Source organism: Pomacea canaliculata, linkage group LG4, assembly GCF_003073045.1.
Source record: "Pomacea canaliculata isolate SZHN2017 linkage group LG4, ASM307304v1, whole genome shotgun sequence".
NCBI lineage: Eukaryota > Metazoa > Mollusca > Gastropoda > Architaenioglossa > Ampullariidae > Pomacea > Pomacea canaliculata.
The window spans coordinates 3,725,221-3,744,143 of NC_037593.1; the positions used below are offsets into that span (position 1 = coordinate 3,725,221).

General features: G+C 37.4%; 2 protein-coding genes across 2 annotated transcripts; one reads left to right on the plus strand and one right to left on the minus strand.

The window, feature by feature from the left end:
* The first annotated feature begins 1,291 nt into the window (after positions 1-1,291).
* LOC112561269 lies at positions 1,292-6,307 on the plus strand. Its single transcript, XM_025233645.1, has 5 exons — positions 1,292-1,530; positions 2,872-3,105; positions 3,437-3,541; positions 4,012-4,156; positions 4,861-6,307. The coding sequence occupies exons 1-5, from the start codon at positions 1,456-1,458 to the stop codon at positions 5,007-5,009; spliced, it is 708 nt and encodes a 235-aa protein (XP_025089430.1). The 5' UTR covers positions 1,292-1,455; the 3' UTR covers positions 5,010-6,307.
* A 3,581-nt stretch (positions 6,308-9,888) lies between these two features.
* LOC112561270 (nuclear speckle splicing regulatory protein 1-like) lies at positions 9,889-18,684 on the minus strand. Its single transcript, XM_025233646.1, is given in 10 exon segments — positions 9,889-11,251; positions 11,254-11,456; positions 12,061-12,129; positions 12,637-12,736; positions 14,320-14,517; positions 14,520-14,526; positions 14,824-14,952; positions 16,768-16,839; positions 17,357-17,447; positions 18,273-18,684. Coding segments are annotated over 10 exon segments (1,503 nt in total). The 5' UTR covers positions 18,293-18,684; the 3' UTR covers positions 9,889-10,637.
* Between the last annotated feature and the right edge of the window lie 239 nt (positions 18,685-18,923).

Consider the following 18,923-nt stretch of genomic DNA (forward strand, 5'->3'; position numbering starts at 1 on the left):
GTACGCTGAACAAGGCTTGGGAAATAAATTAAACAACATTCAATATGTCTTAGAAGAGCAAAAGACCAGGAGGGAAACCCCAAAGACAGCCCAGGGTTCCTCGGTTGTTGGTAAAATTGTAGGCGATATATCGTTCTTCTTTCACCTGCTTGAATTATTTTATCTTGTCTGACAATCAGTTGATTTCTGTAATAATTATTCCGTCCTCTACAAAGGGAGGGTAGTGGTAGGAGTCTTGGTGTTTTTGCTTTTTTTCCTTGGTTGTTTCCCTTATGTTGCAGAGTTGCGATGGAGGTCTGTCATGCTCTTATTACATTTCTTCAGTAGGATGGAATGCAACGCTGCATATTTCTGTTCTCATTGTATGAATCACACAGGAACACAGATGATTCAAACTCACATTGAACCATACAATAAACTGATCAGTAGCAATATATACGGTAGACTCGTTTATTACAAACTCCTCTCGCTAACACACACACACACGATTGCTATACCCATCGCGGCTTTCAATTAATTATATTTGTTCAGTCCTATAAACATATGATATATCAGGACTGAAGTCTAACATATCAACCACTGAAAACTTAAAATATAACGACTAAACTTTACCGGGGTTCTCAACCGGTGGTAGTGTACCCCTAGGGGTATGGTCAGGGTTAATTATGATGTCGAGGTACACCCACATAAATAAGCACACATCATTATGAAAATAAGTACTTTTTTGCGCGAACATTCAACCTTTGTGGGGTACAGTCACAAAAAAAGGTTGAGAATCTCTTGCCTAGAACCAAACCTCAATATTTCTAGACCAAATCTTCTATTAATGATCTACTGGTTAATCCTATTATCGAGGGTGGACATGAAAATGAGGAGTGTATATATATAATAGGAAATCTGCTCGCACACTATAATTATGTATAGCCGCTAAATAAGTAACTTTTTTATTGTTCATTTTTTATACTGGCTAAATCTTTAGTTCGGCTTTAAATTTTAAATCAAAACAAATTCTAAAGTTCATATATAATTGTCGCACGTATTAACGGAGGGCGTTTCTCGCGCCATTCTTTCTGTGAACAATTGTAAACCATTCTGAACACAACTCTGAACAGTTCTAGCAGCTCAGTTCACCCTTTATTTTCTTGTTTAATGAAAAATACAAGCTAAACGATGCTAAAAATACAAACGTTATCTTGTTTTCTCACGGGTACAGGAGTGCCGCATCCTCACCGATCCTGTCTTCCATAGCAACGGGAAGTCAGGCGATGCAAACTGGTTCAGTCCAGTTCTGAGTGGTTCTGAAGGCTGACGGTGTGACCTCGCGGAAGGAAATGTCTTTGTAGCAGCTCGCGGAAGGGAAGAGCTGTTTCTTACCCAGCTGATTAATTTGCACGTTTTCTCACCAGCTACTAAGTTGTCATTCAGTGTGTTTGTAAAGATCTTGCAGCAAGCAAGATGATGTGCAAGTGGGTGATTCTGCTTGTAGCTTTGGCAGCTCTGTCGTGTGTTGATGGACAGAGGCGGGGTGGGGTAAGTAGTTTTTAGCAGGCTCTCATGTTTGTGGAAAGATGTTGGATGGAGGCTGTTGTGTCGAGGGCCTACATTGCTCTCACATATGTCACCGCATTGCAAACGAATGAATGTGTGTTGTCGACAAATTAAGTTATGCAAGAAAATATTAAATCATAAAATTAAAATGTAAATATTTTAGTTTGGATATGACTAGCTATTTAGTTTTATTGATACTAGTTGTACTCGCCAGCTTGAAGGATGATGTCGTTTTTAATGTTTATGTCTAGTTTCCCAGGCGGATTTCTCACTTTGCCTTGCAGGTTCTTCTATGTATTATTCGATATACATTTTTAGGAAATGACTATTCACTTACTTTAGTTGAGCAAACTAAATTATTTATATCTGCCTGCATGATAGTATTTTCTTTACTAATCGTAGGAGCTTTTTTCCTAAAAAAAAAAAAGTAGGTCAGAGCTCGCACCGTCTTTCGCTTTTAATGGCGGACAGGTTCTAACCGGACCACTAATGTGCTGTCGTGCGTAGATGTAAAAAGAGATATCGTTTAAAAAATGTTTTTCTGTTTCTACAAGCTTAGAGTTGTATTATACTCTTTAATTTTTTCCCCTTTCGTATTTCCTTCAATTTGTGCGATTACGACAGCATCTTTTTCACGCATGCTGTGAGTCTGTGCAGACGACAGAAATGGAAGAGACATTTTTGCCGAACAAAAAAATGCATCCTAAAACGGGATTAAAAGAATAACTCTTGGCAATTAAAGTAGACGTAGATAAAAATGACTCTTAATGAACGGGCTCATAAGGCTAATCGTTGGAAGAGCTTCAAGCATAATGTGGTTTCAAAAGAAAAGGCGGACAGGTGCGATTATAGGCTAAATTGAAAGTTCTTGGTCGCATTCATCATATGTTAATGGTTAGAGAAAAGCTTAGAGACTCGCCGTGATTTTATGATTTTAACAAAATTGTAAACCATAGTTTCACCTGGTTTAGTTTAATGGCTTAGGTCAGTTATTTTATGTACTGCATGGGGTAAGATTGTATGCATTCTTTTTTTATTTTTCATATGCATATTCTCATGTTTTTTGTGTGTGCGGGCATCTGTTTGGATGAGTTAGTGCATCATAAACTGCTCTTTCAAGAGGGGCTTGTTATAGATATTTTTATTCTATAAATAATTCTATTAATAATCTACGTGATATTAGAGAGTTGGATGTGATAAATTGTTTAAGGAATTCAGAATTATTTGATGGGCTGTAAAGGCAGACCTTGGTCTTTGAACTTTAATAATATGCTTACCCATTATTAGTTTTTAATGGTAAGATTTTGCACATTTTTCCCACAGGGTAGGGGAAATAGGCAGCCTTCAGGTGGGAGTGCCAAAATTCCCGGTATGCCAAGAGGAGCTCAAGTTATTGCAACCTGGTCAAGAGCTTTAGTGGATCCATCAAGGACGGTACAAGAGGGAGCTTTCTCTGTGGGAGCAAATCAGATTATCGTGGTCTCTAAAGATAGAGGCCTAAGTAGAGATAATTATGCCAAGTCTCTCACCATCTATGACTTCACCGGTAATTCCATGGTAAGTTTTTTTTTTTTAACTGTCCAGGCATCTTTCAACAAGCAGTTAGTGCTCAAATTTATTCCTATTACGTACTTCAATTCTTTTCGGTTATGAATTGTAGATATTTATAACTAGATGATTGCTTGCTTTATATGATTTTTTCTAACTGTTCAAGTTGATATGGATATTAAAGTTTTGGTAGAAATGGATTATATAAGGCAGACAAGAGAAGTATTATAGACAAATTTGTTTTAGAAAGGTCTTGCAGGTGCTAGAAGCAAACCTTTTTTGAGCACCATTAGTTTGTACCACAACATTTATTCCTATTTTCCACTGCATTTGTAAACAGAAAACAGCTATGAAGGTGAAATCTTTAAAGAATTGCCTGGTGCTGACCAACCAGCCAGGGGACAAAACAAGAACTGCTCTTGCTGCAGAGATAGGGGCAGTGAATGTAAGTCAGCTGTGAGCATTTTGTTGTTCTGTTTTGTTTTGTTTACTTGTTGAAGTGGAAACATGTTATGGGCAGTATGCTTTGATTTTAACCTTGGAATCCAAATACTTGAGCTGTTCTTTGAAATCAGTTTGCCTTTTGAGTTGTAGGGTAAGCAACCTTAATAGAATGGTCTTACCTTAATATTAAGGCTACAAAACTTTTTACATGGATTTTATTGAGCAGTGTTAAAGACATATGTGTTTATACATGTCTGTATTATGTGTATGTTTGAGTGTGAGAGAGATCTTTGGAAAGCCAGTTTCTTTGTTTTTACATACAAATCATTTGCTCTGTTATCACATATTTGTAACGGATACTTTTAACATTGTTAAAGGTGGTCTAAAATGGTGTTGAGTCCTTTGGTGATATTATATTTCTGATGGTGTTAAGAGGTTTATAGCTGACGAGTTACATTGTTGTCTCTTTAGGGCACAGTAGTTGGAGCAACTGCACCAGTAACCATATATGCAGTGACCATGTCAGACTCTGATGAAAGAGCTCTCCGTACTGCCAGACCAGAGTTGGCAAGCAAGTGTGGCAAGAAGAAAATGATGCTGGGAGAGACAACTGAACGTAAGTAAACAACAAAGCTGATTCTTCATATTAAGGATGTTCACTTTCCTTACTGTCTTGCCTAAAAGTCTAGATGCATTCTGTCTTTGGCATTGATAAATGTGATATACATTAAGGTAAGAAGCAGCTTGAGAAGATAGCGCTTTTGTGGTGACTCAGTTGAATTTGAGATAACATCAAATTTTGATATAAAAGGTTCACATGTTTTTGTTAAAAAATGTGTGTTTTGATGGCAGATTCATTTTGTATACCCTCACCACAAAGTTCATTTTAGCTTTTTCATTGTACCTGCTGTAAATTTAATGAAAATAGTATTTACCAAAGAGTTTTGTACCCTTATATCTGTCTAGTTTATTAGTTGGATTTAAAAACATTAGGTGTTCTCTCGTTTGATTAAATTGTCATTCTCTGCCACATTTATCTTTGATAGAAGGGGACACTTCTGAAAATACAATTTGGGTGGACTTACCCTGTTTACATAAATATGGGGTTTGAGATGCTAGCTACTGTTTTGCAGATTTATCCAGTTCTGGTAGGGTTGTGTTAGTGTCTTGTCATTGTCCATATATACCGGTGTCACTAATAATACTTTTATCAGCTTTCAAGTTATTAAAAAATGTCTTACCTCATGAGGCCTCCAACCTAAACTATTAGGTTTTGATGCTTAACCCTGCTTTCATCGCATGATTTTGTTTTCTTTCTAGCGGCAGGCTTCAGTTCCAGTACAACTCTTCTGACTACCACTTTTGGGCAACAGCTGTCCATCAAAGCCCCTGGCCGTCAACAGCCAGGTGGAGGACGCAGGGCTGGTGGAAAGAAAAAGAAGGGCCGAAACCAGAGAGGCAGTGCTTAAAATCAAACGACTGCATGGTCAGCTAGATGTTAACACGGCATGCACAGCCTTAATTTGCCATGTAGTAATGTAACTCAGTGATTTTAGCAACACCATCATGACAAAATTACAAGCTGGCTGCTCTCACAGACACGATGGGCCATGAAGCCGTGCGCAGAAAAGCTGGATCTTTTAGTTCTTGAGTCTCCACATGGTTTAAGGTCTTATAGTAATGCATTTTGTCCACCTTTCTAAAGTTCATATAAGTTTTTGTGCTTGTGATTGGCTGATAACAAACAGATCAAGCTAACTTACAGGGAACTGGAATGCGACAACTTGTGCTAGCAAGACACTGCAATAAATAAGCTGAAGTGAGGGCTGTGGAGAAATTTGCACTTTGTGCTTGGCATAGGCTGGATGAAAGTAAAGCAAAGTTGTGTACATGCAGGCACCTTCTCCCCTTTATTCCATTTTCTACTTTTTATTCCTCGATGTCTTTTTACGATGTTAGACATTTTGTTTTACATAAATAAACTTTCAGGGTCACAGTTCTGCGGTGTTGAGCAGACGTGTTTGGGTGTTTTTTAAAGTTACTGAAAGGTTTTTCAAGGATTTTGGCCGATGGGAGAAGTTTAAACAAAATTTGGAGGGGACATTTTTTTTCCCCCTCTGTCTTTAAACCACCTGTTACCCCGTGAGACCTGTGCTGCTGCTTAATCATGCTTTGAAAGCCAATCCCCTTTTCATATTTTTAAATGTATGTTTTTAGCATGGAATGCTGTCTGGTTTATGGTGGTAACAATAACTTGGTGTTTGTGGGTGCTTTGTGTAATACATGCTGTCTTGGGTATTCAAGGAGTTGTGCCAACCAGACAGTGCTAATGCTTTACAAGGTTTGTAAACACTGTGCTTTGTATACATAGAATGAAAGCATTTCCATTTATGGTGTTGTGTGCTCATGAAGTCATATTCCATTTCGACATGTTGCTTTGAAGGTTTACAATGTTTGTTTCTGTCCTTCGTTTCAGGGTATAAATGTTTGCCATTTGTCAGCAAGTCATTCACCAAAATCAAAACTGGGATTTTCCACCTTTTCAATGTACAGAGTCTTTCTGTTTTTAAAGAGAATTTGTCTGAAATTTCAGGAAATGACCACTTTGCGTTTTGTGATGCTTTTATGGAAAATATTGCTTATTTTGATGACTAGTTAGGTCCGATATTTCCACATAAGTTTGATGGTCACAAAGCTTTTTTTTTTTTAATTGTCGTTTTTGGTAGACTATAAACATCAGAATTATTAAAGTTTTTACAAAAATGTGTAAGAGTGGGTTTTGAACTTTGAAGCATGACACCAGACAAAGCATTGGGAAGCTGGAAAAGGAGTTGTCATATTCTGGAATACAAGTTCGTGCAATTTATTCTGAAAACTTGATTTCTTTATCAGTCTGCTTATCACCCTTTTCACAGCACTGAGACCACCCTGCTTAAGGTGACAAACAAGATTTTGTCTGCTTCTGAATAGAGGTGACATCTCATTCTTCACCATGTTAGACTTGTCTTCGGGCTTTGATACTATAGACCACACTACTCTCATAGACTCGGTACTCTCTATTGCATCTCAGAGTTTTAACAGAATGCATGAAGAGCAATTTTTAAATATTTTGGAAATACTACATTTTACATCCCAAGCAAATGGCCGAGGAAACACGTAAGGCCATGTAACAGAAACTCATTTTTATTTCTGTACTTTTATTAGAAGTTTTTATAACTGCGTGTATCCTGCTGCATGCTTACAGCCGACAAACACTGGACACTGAAGTTTGATTATTACTGTATTGATTGAACATGAAACAATCTGGCTGACTTGCCGGGTGAACCACGAACTATATACACGTCCATGGGTAAACATTATACAACAAACTTCTACATACTTCCGTGATTACACAAAGACAATGTCCACATGATAACTTATGATGACAATGTGCTTGGTGTATTATCAGCTATTGCAACAAATGTGCCCCAATCCCAACCATGGACGTATATAGGGATTTTAGTTCATGATCCCAACATACTGTACTGTAGCTTTTCCTCTTTTTTTTTTTGATACACTGAACAAAGTCCTGTAAATGCTGCAGTACATGTACCAGTAATATTTCCAAAGTCATGTCACAGCATATAACTGGATGATAATATTGTTAAATCTTGAGCGCATTGAACATGAACATAAGACACTTCCAAAATACAGTAAGTTTTAAACAGGCGCCGCCACTCGCTTAAAATATTTCGAGAATAATGAATTTGGGGGCAGAGAATAAAGCAAAACAGTTATATTAAACTGTTGACACGACTATGGTGTGGAAGTCATCTCTGTGGCATCCAGTGCCCATCGTGCCGTCCAGAAACCGTCCTCCTCCAGGGACATCGAGAACCTCACCAAGTCGAGAGGTGATCCGGCCATCTGGGCGGTAAAAAAGTCGTGCGCTTCTTTTTTTGTCACCAAGGCAGGATGCTTGCAAGCCCAGTCTATGAATTGAAGATCTGTATTTCAGACTGTGCAATCTTAAATTAATTATTTAGTATATGCACAAAGTTTTTAGTGCAAATCTATTTTTAATCCAACATCGATCCTCGAAAGACGGTGACGTCACTCTACGTCTGCCCGACACACCAAAATAGTGAATATATCGTATATAAAAAAAAATCTGTTCATGTCCATTTTCTAGCTGCAAGTCAACTTAGTATCAGCAGGAACTAAACGATGAAAGGTATTATATTATTATGTTACATACATTCGCCATCCGTGCAGGAGTAATGGTCGAGGTCAAAGGTTGGCTTGATGATGGCTTCTTGACGCAGAAGATCGCGAGTCACTGCAGCAAAACGTTTTTCCATCACAACAATTAAGGATGGTTTTTCTCAATATTTAAACATAAGCGATTGGTTACAAGTACTTAATCACTGCGCTGTTGCACGGCCGCAGTTTGAAGCCGATCCGGCAAAAGTTTTTATTTCTTTTCTTAATTTGAAGTATCTCGAGCATTTAACAGCTAAGTGGGAATTAAGATATGCCGCCCTGAAAGTACACAGACCGCCTCTGTGTATTTACTTTGCTTGCACTCCGACCATGTCACTGAGTGGAGCATTCACCGCTCAAAAAAGAAAAAAAAAAAACAAAACCCCAACTTTTAACATGCGCCCGCCACCCCAAGCGAAAAGTGTTATATTATTGCTCTGGTAAAAAGACGCGGACCCTTGTTTCGTTTCTATTACGATGTGTTAAAACGAATGTTAAGTGTGTGTAAACTTGTCAACAAATTCTCGAGGAGATGTATTTGGTTTCGGAAGGTATAAACAGCAGTGCGCTCTGCACTCATTAATGGGAAATGGTCACATTATCGTGCTCGACATCTGAGTGTTAACAATGGCAAAACTACAAATTAAAAACTCACCCACAATGAATAAAACAATTGTCAAGGAACAGCAAAATGTTAATTTAGTCCAGACCATTGCACGTGTCACCGCCGGCAATCTAAACACTGCCATGTCTCAGGTAAACGATACACCTCGGTGCAATCAGCAGATCTCGTGTGTGTCTACTGTTTTAAAACTGCATGGCTGTCATCCTAAAGTACTCTTCTTCAATGTTAAGCTGTAGTTTGTTTAACAGCTTTTTTTCTGATCACGTGTTCAAACAATGCAACACCACAGCTGGTAATCACCTGCTGTCTATTGACACGTTGAACTCTGTCTGACATCAATGACAGCTATATCATTTCAGTTTGCTTGTACTTATTACAATTGCTGTATTTTTGTGTCTATTTTTTTCTGGTTTGTAAAAAATTGATTAGTTTGCACAACACTATTTAAAATGGACATATTGTTGTTTTTTTCCTGTTTTTATTCTGTAATATATTTGTTATTGCTATTTTGTGGGCTTAAAAATTTATGAAATGAGACATACAACGTTGGGTGATCTTGGGAACTGGATGGGAGAGCTACAGTGCTTTGTGTTGTATTGAGTCAGTTGGATGTGTTGGTTGTTAGTCCTCACAACCATTTTCTGTTCACCTCATTGTTAACCACCACAACTGCTGGAACTCTAGAATTCAGGTAACATTTATAAAAATGTTTTTTTTTTTGTAACTATTACCTAATATTCAGGAATGATGCCTCAACAGCTACTAGAAATAAAGTGAAATGTTTTCTCGCAGATAAATAAATGTGAAAATAGTTTTCCTATGATGTGAAACCTTAGCTGTTGCAACTGTGTCCCACTGCTTGATATTTTTTAGTTTTTTCATATTTTTTTATAATATTAAATATAACATTTCATAATTCTTTTATCATTGAAATCTGAAATTCATTAGTTGCTTCATTTTAGTAAATGCCTAAAATCATTATTCAGCTGATGTGTTTTGAGCACAAAATATGTAATTTTAGCCACTAGTTGCCTTTTCTAATATGTTGGGTTTTTTTAAAAAACAAATTGTATATACTTTTTAAATCAGACTTGAACTCCAAAACTAATGCTGCAGCAGTGTCATTAAATGTGTGCTCACTTAGTCTCTAATAATTTTTATGTTTCGAATTGAAGGCTGTGGTCCACAACCATTAAGATCCTCTGGAGCAAAGATTTCATCTCATCCAAATCAAATGATTTTTTTCCCCACAAAGTTTTTTTCATCAAGACAGCATCTGCTCAGAGGATTTGACCTAAAGAGGTCACATTTATGCTGGAAATGGTTGGGTGACTTGTTTATCTCAGACTTTTAGTCTCTTTGTTCAAGCATCTGAGGATGTCAGCTTTAGTAATAAGGAACTCAATCAAGTTTCTCTTCCTATTAATGTACTATACAATAAAAGCACCACTTCCCTTCCGAAAATAAAAATTAAGATAATCTTACCAAAAGATGCAGTGATTGCCATAAACAATTTATCACAGAAACAGACATGCACTCCCATGCTAAATACCATGAGGGTTTAAGCTCCAGCTACACCTGCAAAGTCCCTTGGACTTAATTTTCCACCTGGTACTTCAGTGACCAATTTAGTAATGAAACCTAGAAGGCAGTGATAAACATATTCGATTTCAAACAGCAAAGAGTCTTTCAAATTTCTCAGAATTCATTTGCAATTTTTCTGATTAATACAGCCTAGATCACAAATGTCTGTAACCAAAAGTCTATATAACACTCTCCTCACACACAAGCTTAAAATCACAAATTAACTTTAGAGGAGGTGAATATTACATTTCAGATCATCTGCATACTCTTTGGAAAACAAAATTTTGAGGGGATGTATGAAAAGTGGTGTATGTGGATGAATACACACACACTACAGGTAAGTGAAAGTCTGCATCAAAGAAAATTACCTGTGGAATACAGGAAACATGTATATGTATTCCATCAAGGTGTGCACATGCACACACACCCTAGTTGCTTTATCCACACTGAAGTGCTGCTTGATATTAAAAGTGCTCTTCTGAAATTCAATTCATTTTGCATTCACCAACTGTTAAGGCATTTTACACCCAAATAAACATAACATAAAACTCAAATACAGGAATTACACATCTCTTCTAGAACATGCTGCTAGTTCTCACCTGACACCATAAGCGCTATAGCCAACAAGCGACTGGACTAAGACACACTACTCAGCATCTACAGCGGTAGCTCTTTCTTTGGCTAACTTCCTGGCCAAGAATCGCTTTCGAGCATCTGAAACACCCTCATCTGACGTGTGTCGTGCATATTTGAGCTGGCTTTTCTCTACCTTGCTTTCACCTGTTTTCTCCGTTTGAGCCTTCTGTCCATCTCCATCTTTTGCACTAAAAGGCTGCTTTCTTCCTGACATGCTTGTTGTCTCCTCCTGCACACCCACTTCTTCTTCCGAAGAATCACTTTCGGACAAAGAGTCATCTCTGTCAAGATCTTCTGGGGGTGACTTAGTTTGAACAAGCTTGTCTTTAGATGATGAGAAATCTGTTGGCCTGTCTGATTCGCCATCAGTGTCTGGATCTTCACGAGTCAATTTTGCCGTGGATGTGGTTTTCTTCTTTTCCTCTTTGCTAGCCTTTTCTTTCTCATTCTCTCTTGAATGTGATCTTCTTGACTTTCTGTCCTTTGACTTTTGTCTGCCATCTGGAGACTTTGAACTCCTTTGCCTTCTATCTTGAGAGCGTGATCGATGTTTATCTCTTGCATGTCTACTTTTCTGGGGTGATCTGGATTTTGATCTTCTCCTACTTTGGGACTTGTTCACTCTATTATTTGATTTTGATTCATAAGTTGATCTGTCTGATTTTGAGCCCCTTTGAGCAGGAGATCTTGACCTTGATCTCCTACATCTGCTCCTGTCATCCCTGATGTATTTTTCTCTGTCCTTCTTCTCTCTCTCCTTCTTTTGCTCTCTGTCTTGTTCTCTGTCTGCTCTCTGTCTCTCCCATGGCTTGATTTTTTTAATTGTTTCCTGAGAAAAACAATATAAATCTTTTACTCAGACATATATTTTAATTTAAAAATAAGTACTATATCTAGCTGTTAGGACATAATGAATAGTTTAGACTAGTCTGGAAAAGGGAGAAGGTTATCACAAACCATTCTATAGTAAGACTACTGAATGAACATTTATACTAGTTTAGGAGATGTAAGTTAATTTCCAATTCTTAATAGTGACTATCTGTTTTGACAACGGTTATAACTACAAATTGTTTTCATGTTAAGCTATATGATTAGCTGTAGTAATTCACATTCAACATTATTTTACTGTTTGATGTACCATTCAGTTCTTTTTCTTAAAATCATGTGGACAATTAACTTGCTTTTCACAACTGATATCTGTCAACTTTAATAGGTTCATCATCAACAAAGGTCAGAGAAAATTCTAGATGACTAGGCAGTCAAGAAGAGCAGCAAATCATTTTCAAAGTGGTCTCTGAAACATAAAATCTACGTGATGAAGAAATGGCAGTGAAAGGATCTGAAACTGCAGAGAGGATACACAAGAAAAAGAGGAGAAACTTGCAACATTGTTCCACACAGCTGCACTGTTGTTTATCTTCTGTTAGTTTTACCTTTGAACTGAAGAATCAGTACTGTCATCACTTTCTCTATCAGATTTTGGTTCCAGCTTCACCTTAAATCTGAGGGAAAAAAAAGATAATAAAGGGTAAAACTGTCAATATTACAGACAACCAAATGAATTATTGTACTAACCCCACAGAAATGAAGGCATATACTTTCTTTTCAAATGTCAAATTTTAATGGTGTCAAAGTTAAAAAATGAAAGAAAAAGAAAAGATTAAAAAAAAAAGTGGATTGGCAGAATAGTGAAAGACAATGAAACAAAGAGCACAATAGAACAGACTAATACAAGCAGATATCAAACAAATAAAGAAGCATAGAAAGTAATGATTTTTAATATGCTTGTTTACTGGAGTAGTACATAACTATAACTGTTTAGCATATCTGTCAGCATAGTCAATGAATCAAAAATACAACATAGTAAAACATAAGATCATTTCCAGTCCTAACTGCTCACAATAACAGCAGAGAAAATACAAAAAATATCTTGCTTCAAGCAATGGAAATGTAGGGTGCCATGCATGAGCATGCGCGCGCGCACACACAGATAAATAAAATCCTCTTACTCGTCATGTTTTTCAGTTGTTGTTTCTTTTCCAGTTGTCTCCCTGTACAAATAGCGGTAAAAGCCACTCAGGTCTTTCTGCTTGGTCACATCGAGCATGGCTCAAGAGACAAAACAAATGAAAATACATTGAGCTGCCTTCTAGCATCTAGAAATAGCCAGAATAACCACATGCTTAGGAGGAGTTACATTTTCTTTGCAAGAGGTCAGCTTGGATTTCTTTTTTGATGGTTTTAATCAGACAGCCCTGAGCATTAATCAGTGATGGGTAGAGGTGTACAGAAGACCATGTCACTATGGCAACATTTAAAGAGGAAACATTTGCTTAGATCTCAACTAGCATCACTCACAAAAAAACTATGAAGTTTTAATCGCAACCATTGTGGGATATGAATTGAGAAAAAGTATGCAGATAGATGAAAGATTATATACATGATATATATATATCACTTTGAGCATGATGTTCTCCAAAATAATATTAAACAACACCAGTAATAGGGGTCATCCTTGACTTAAGCCTACTGTGGTGCGAAAGTAAACTCCTATTTGCTTATTCAGCTTTACTGCACTTGCTGAGCAATTGTATAGCACTTCAGTGATTTGAACATGGCCCTTTTTGATGCTGAATTTTCAGATCACATGCCACAGCTCCTTGTGCCCGACTCTGTCAAATGTCTTTTTAAAGTCAATGAAGTTGTGGTAGAAGTCCTGCTGATGTTGAAGATGCTTTTCTAGAAGATTTGCTCATCTGTGCTTCTATCGTCTGGAGGTTTGTGGTCTCAAGTCAGCCTGATTTTACCCAGCAGTTCCTCTGTAGTGGTGCTGATGAGGTTCTGTATGACCTTTAGCATGACTTTGCTTGGGTGGCTGATAAGGCTTATGGTTCTGTAGTTCTGGCACTGTTTGCTGTTTCCTTTTTTGGGAGGAGTATGACGAGTGACTGCATTCATTCTATGCGTTCCCAGACTCTTTAGCACAGAACAGTGGGGGTCTTTGGTTGAGCAGTTCAGTTGGTACATTATCAATGCTTGGCGACTTTCCTCCTTTCAGACTTATTCACTGTTTCTTCTAATTGTTTGAAGGATATTGGCATTGGTCTTTAGCTGAAAGTTGTTCAGGTCTTTGTAGTACTCAGTCCATCAGTTGAGTACAGGACTGTTTCCTGTGAGAACCCATTGCTGTCTTCAATGACTAAGGTGACTTCAATGACTACTGATCTGTCCTAGTGAGGGTAGGCCTGGTGTCATTCCATCCTCTTTGTCTGGGGATTGGCTCTCATTCCAGTTCTCCCTAGCTGCCTTCATCCCTTTTTTGATGGCACAGTCCACTTCTTTTGTATTTGGAAGCTGCTTCAAGTCTGCTTTTCTTTCCTCTCTTCAAGGCCCTCCTTTGGTTGAGGGTGTCCATATCAGTCTACCAACTGTAGCCTTGAAGATTTCTACAATGATTGGGTTTTGCGGCTTCTCCAAATCAAAGCAAATTTGGGAAGTGTTTGAGAGCCGCTTCAATTTCATTAGAACAAGATCATAGTCGCTGTCTATATATATATATACTTTCTTACAATACTACATGAATACATGAACACATGTCCAGCTGCTCACTTTCCTCACACAAAGAAAGAGAAAGATGGATGAATACAATAGAAATAGTAGAGGGAGAGATGAGACATTTAAAAAAAAAATACCTTCTAATGCAGCCTCTTTTTTTTCCTTCTCTTCTGCTTCTTCTTGTTCTAGCATCTTCTTCTTATAAGCTGAGGTAACAAAAGCTTCTTTATCTGCAAACTGGTTCCCCTCTTCTTCTCTCTCCTTCTGAACCTTTCTCTCTGTCCGTCTCTCCTCCTCCCTCTTTCTAACTTCTGCCATCTTCAGCAAACTGTGATGTATTTGGGCTGCACAATATACAATTTTTACCTGAATTCAGCATGAGTCCATCTTGCCAAGAAGAATGAAAGAATCTAGTCTACCAAGAGTCTCAAAATTCATAAATAACATTAGCACACAGTATAGAGAACTTACAGACAGATACAAAGCCCTGAGAATCTGCCTATAAGATTGTCTGCATGTCCTGAGATCCTGATTTGCTTGTAGTTCATATGTAACAACCTTCAGATAGTTCTACCTCTGATTGTTTTGAAAGCCTCAGAGATGGTAACATAAACTAATACTAAAGAGAACAAAATCCTTACCTTTCGATCCTGTTTATTTTTTTCCTTCACATCTGACTTAATTTTTTCTGCCTGGATGTTATCATACACAGCATCATATTCATATACTGTGGGGTCCTGCAGGATGGCTTTGTCTATTTCTAGCTGTGTCTGGACAAAAAGAACAAGAAAATTTAAGCAGTTCAAGTTAACTGATTAAAGTTCATTTCAAGCTCCATAGGTAAAATTTTATATACATAATGAGTCAGAATCTGCTTTTATAAACTGAAATAATTTGCCTGTGAGCACAGATAGATGAAAAAAGGAAGTTCATTATTGATTATCATCCTCTGATTCATCTCATTAGTGACAGCACGCCATGAATAACACTTAAACATAACATACAAAGTGCCAAAAAAAAAAGAAAAAAGAAAAGAAAAGAAGAAAATAGGTTATTCTGCGTTGCTACTGTATGACGACACTATGGCTTTCCGAGCTGTAGATCTGAACTCAGGGCCGTTGAGATCCAGTACGGGCCCAGGGCAGACGACTTGCTAAACTGCCTGATTGTACACCAGCAAGTCAGCCTTACCATCGACATCACCTCCCCACCATTGCGCAGATAACAAGACCCTGTTTTCCTGTTCTGTGAACACTGAGGACAGGCTGTTGCCACACGATATTCCAGATACAAGAGCTTTTCTCGGAGTTTGCTTCTATGGCGGACACTAATAGTCCTTTGCGCAGCTGATACTAACACTGGCAGCTGAGAGTCTCAGCCGTTCCACGAGAAAGAAGTGCAAACTATTTGTAGTTTTGTGGTTATTTGTGGTTACTAAGGGCGATCGCTGTAGATCTAACGGCGACGACTCCAGATAACAAGGATCGATGACATCGGAAAATATTGAGAATATACTGAGAACATCTTAAGACTATGAAGGAATCTTATCATGTTATACAATGACAAAGGGGATTGTCGCTTCACTTTCTTTACTACAACTCAAGTTCGCTGTGACAGTGAGTGAAGCACGCGAGAGCGATCGACATCCAGCCTGTAGATCTAGTCAGTTCGCAGAATGCAACACAAATGCGGCTTGTAGATGTTGATCACAATCATCAGAGGGGGTCATCGTGCAGTTTGATAGTGTGGCCTGTATCGATCAGCTATATACAGGTCACAGAGATACGACCACAGTGCATGTAGCTCAGCACTCGTCAAGAGGACTGTGGATTGTACTGCTGGGCCAAGCACCTGATGATGTAACCCTTCATTTTCCCTACAATGCCCATGTGAACACCTGTTTTTCTTTCTTCTGATTTGTGGACCTATGTTTGTGAGTAGTGTTCATGCGCTTTGTAGCAGCAGATCGTCGCTCACAACTGTGGTCATTTTTTTTGCCGTCGGATCGTTTGATACTGTGTGCAACTTCACTGTGTGAAAAATTTTTGGCGCATTGAGCGTTTCTCAAGGATTCGGATTTTGCGCGTTACAAAACTCCTTCATTCATTCATTCATTGAGCCACAGGGATAGAAAGATTCAAGTAAATATTTAAGCTTGCATCACAGGAGTTTTTGCGAAATCGCAACTTTTTCTTTCGATGATTTTTTTTTAAGTAATAAGCTATTTAGGTCATTTGCTGTATGGGTGCTGTTTGATATTAACAGTGAAGAAAACTGGAAACTGATAGGAAACATATATGATAGTTTTACTACATAATAAGAATTAAAAATAAATATCATATTTAAAATAACAATGTCAACATATAGATACTGTTACAAAAAAGTGAAGTTACATTGTAAAACTTGGCTGAAATGTGTATAGTAGATAGTAACTAAAAGAAGTTACTGTATAATATAAGCTACTGAAAGTGCTACATCGATCAGACATGATTTAATATCAACAAACGATAAAATACAAACTACTGAAAGTGCTTTTTTTATTAAATATAAACAAACAATAGAACCATCAAATGATAAAATTTTACCTGTTTTTTAACTTTTGCCAAATCAGTGGTCACTTTCTTCGAAGTACCTGATTTAGGTATATTACTAGATTCCTGGTAACAAATGAATTTGAGCATTTCATGCTGCGCTGTTAAAAGAAATTCTACTAATGCAAATAGATTTATGTGTAACAGTACACATAATTTACATCAAATGGTATGATTAGTTTACAATGAATTAGAACTACCCATTATCTTGCCAAAATTTATCTGAATATTATTGAAAGAAAATCTATTTATAATAACAAATCTCAGTATGATGTATAACTGATATTTTCAACATCATTGTAGCCAAATATATTTGTGAGTAACTCAATGTAACCAGGATCGGTTATGATATCAATGACACCTGAGCTACATGTCATATGACAAATACATATTGAAAAAAAATGTTCTTTCATTTTATGTACAGTATCTGAGAAATGACTAGCTATTCAGTGAAAAGTAATTTCTGTAATCTGTGGTCAATTTGACTTTTAGCAGTGGTCAAACCGACTAGAGGTAGTGGTCGAATTGAGATGGTTGAATAAGCAAATGGTTGAATCAACCAGTGACCAAAACAACATAGTACCTCATCACTGTCATCTCCAAACACATTTCTTTTTGTTGCTTGTGTCAGCATTGCACCTCTGCCGGTCTTCTTGGGTATAAACAAGCCATATCTAGATTTTAAAAATGAACAAATGATGTGTAAAAACGTAACATACTGAGATTTAACTGCAGTATATACAGAAAGTCATGCATGCACATAGGTGGGAGAGAGAGAGATTGTTGTATAATACCATCACTAATAATGTGGTGATCATCGATTTTTAATTTCGATCACAAATTTCACACAATGTACATTATTTCTCCATTTTGCACACACTGAATAATAATAATAATAATAATAATAATAATAATAATAATAATAATAATCAACGCGTGCTTTATATAGCGCATACTTAAGCTCGTAAGGAGCGCGCTCTTAGCGCTTGAGACAAGAACGAGATATGGACAACATACATAGTGACTAATAATGGATGACTAATAAAAGATAAATATAGAAAACGCAAAGAGGAATCGGGGAAGAAGAACTGAGGGTATCGTAAGAAGGTTGAAGATGAACTAGCACTGTGTGACTCTTAGGAGTGATGCTCAAGGAGGTGTCTTTTTACGGCACTATTTAAAAGATTTCATCTGGCTACTTCTTAGAAAAAAACTTCAAACTATCTTCACAAAAACAGACATAGCCCTTTGATTTCTTAATCGATACCAGTATAACACAATTAAGTTATTGTCAATGCTAACAGTACTAATAGTAATACTAGTACATAACACTCAAATGACTGCTGGACAAGATGCGAGGCAGTCTATTCAGTTTAGACTAGATTGATTTTATTATGATACGGTAAAGGTCAGCATACGGCTTTTTCAAAACTTATTACACTTCTTTCCTTCCAATAAAAGTATTTTAAAATAAAAATACTTAACGACAGATTACTGACTTGGTATTGGGCGCCGCCATTTTGTTAGGCTAAGTATTTAGAGTGGCCTCCCTTCGACCGCGTTTTTTCCAGGGACGACGAGGGAGCCGCCCACTTCGTGTATCATAATATACCATGTATTGTATGCCACAACAGAGACAAGACTGTAAAAAATTTGCTCATCGCTCTATATTTGTGTATCGTGGCAATGCTGACAAAATTATCGCTAATCAAAGAGAGGAAAAGCCCTAGCGTCGTACTCGGAAAGAAGAAATCAAGCAGGTACAGTGTTCTAACATGAGCTAGTAGCTGTTTTCAAAGCATCGGTTTTTGAATCGCCGCAACCCACGGCCAGTACCTTCATCGTTCAGTCATCTGATAGGCTTAACCATGGAGAACGACAACAGCGTCATTGTCGTTTTGAAGAAGCAAGACTCTGGTGAGAATACAACCTTAAAGATCCCGCTTTAAGCAGCATGCAGTACTTTAATTGTTTTCTATAACTGGATTACTGACTTAAAACTACTTTACTTATTATTTATCAAAATGCTTTTTTCCGTTGACGGATTCGTGAACTTTAAAGATAATATTGTTTGACAAAAAATCATTGACACGTGCATAGAGCCAAATTCCATTGGTACAGATGTGGTAACTAAGAGTATATTTCATTTT

What these genes read in the sequence shown, in the direction of transcription:
- LOC112561269 (XM_025233645.1), top strand. Translation starts at nt 1,456, where the DNA reads ATGATGTGCAAGTGGGTGATTCTGCTTGTAGCTTTGGCAGCTCTGTCG. An exon ending in ACTTCACCGGTAATTCCATG is followed by an intron (nt 3,106 to 3,436) that starts GTAAGTTTTTTT and finishes ATTTGTAAACAG; the next exon opens with AAAACAGCTATGAAGGTGAA. An exon ending in GCTGGGAGAGACAACTGAAC is followed by an intron (nt 4,157 to 4,860) that starts GTAAGTAAACAA and finishes TTTTCTTTCTAG; the next exon opens with CGGCAGGCTTCAGTTCCAGT.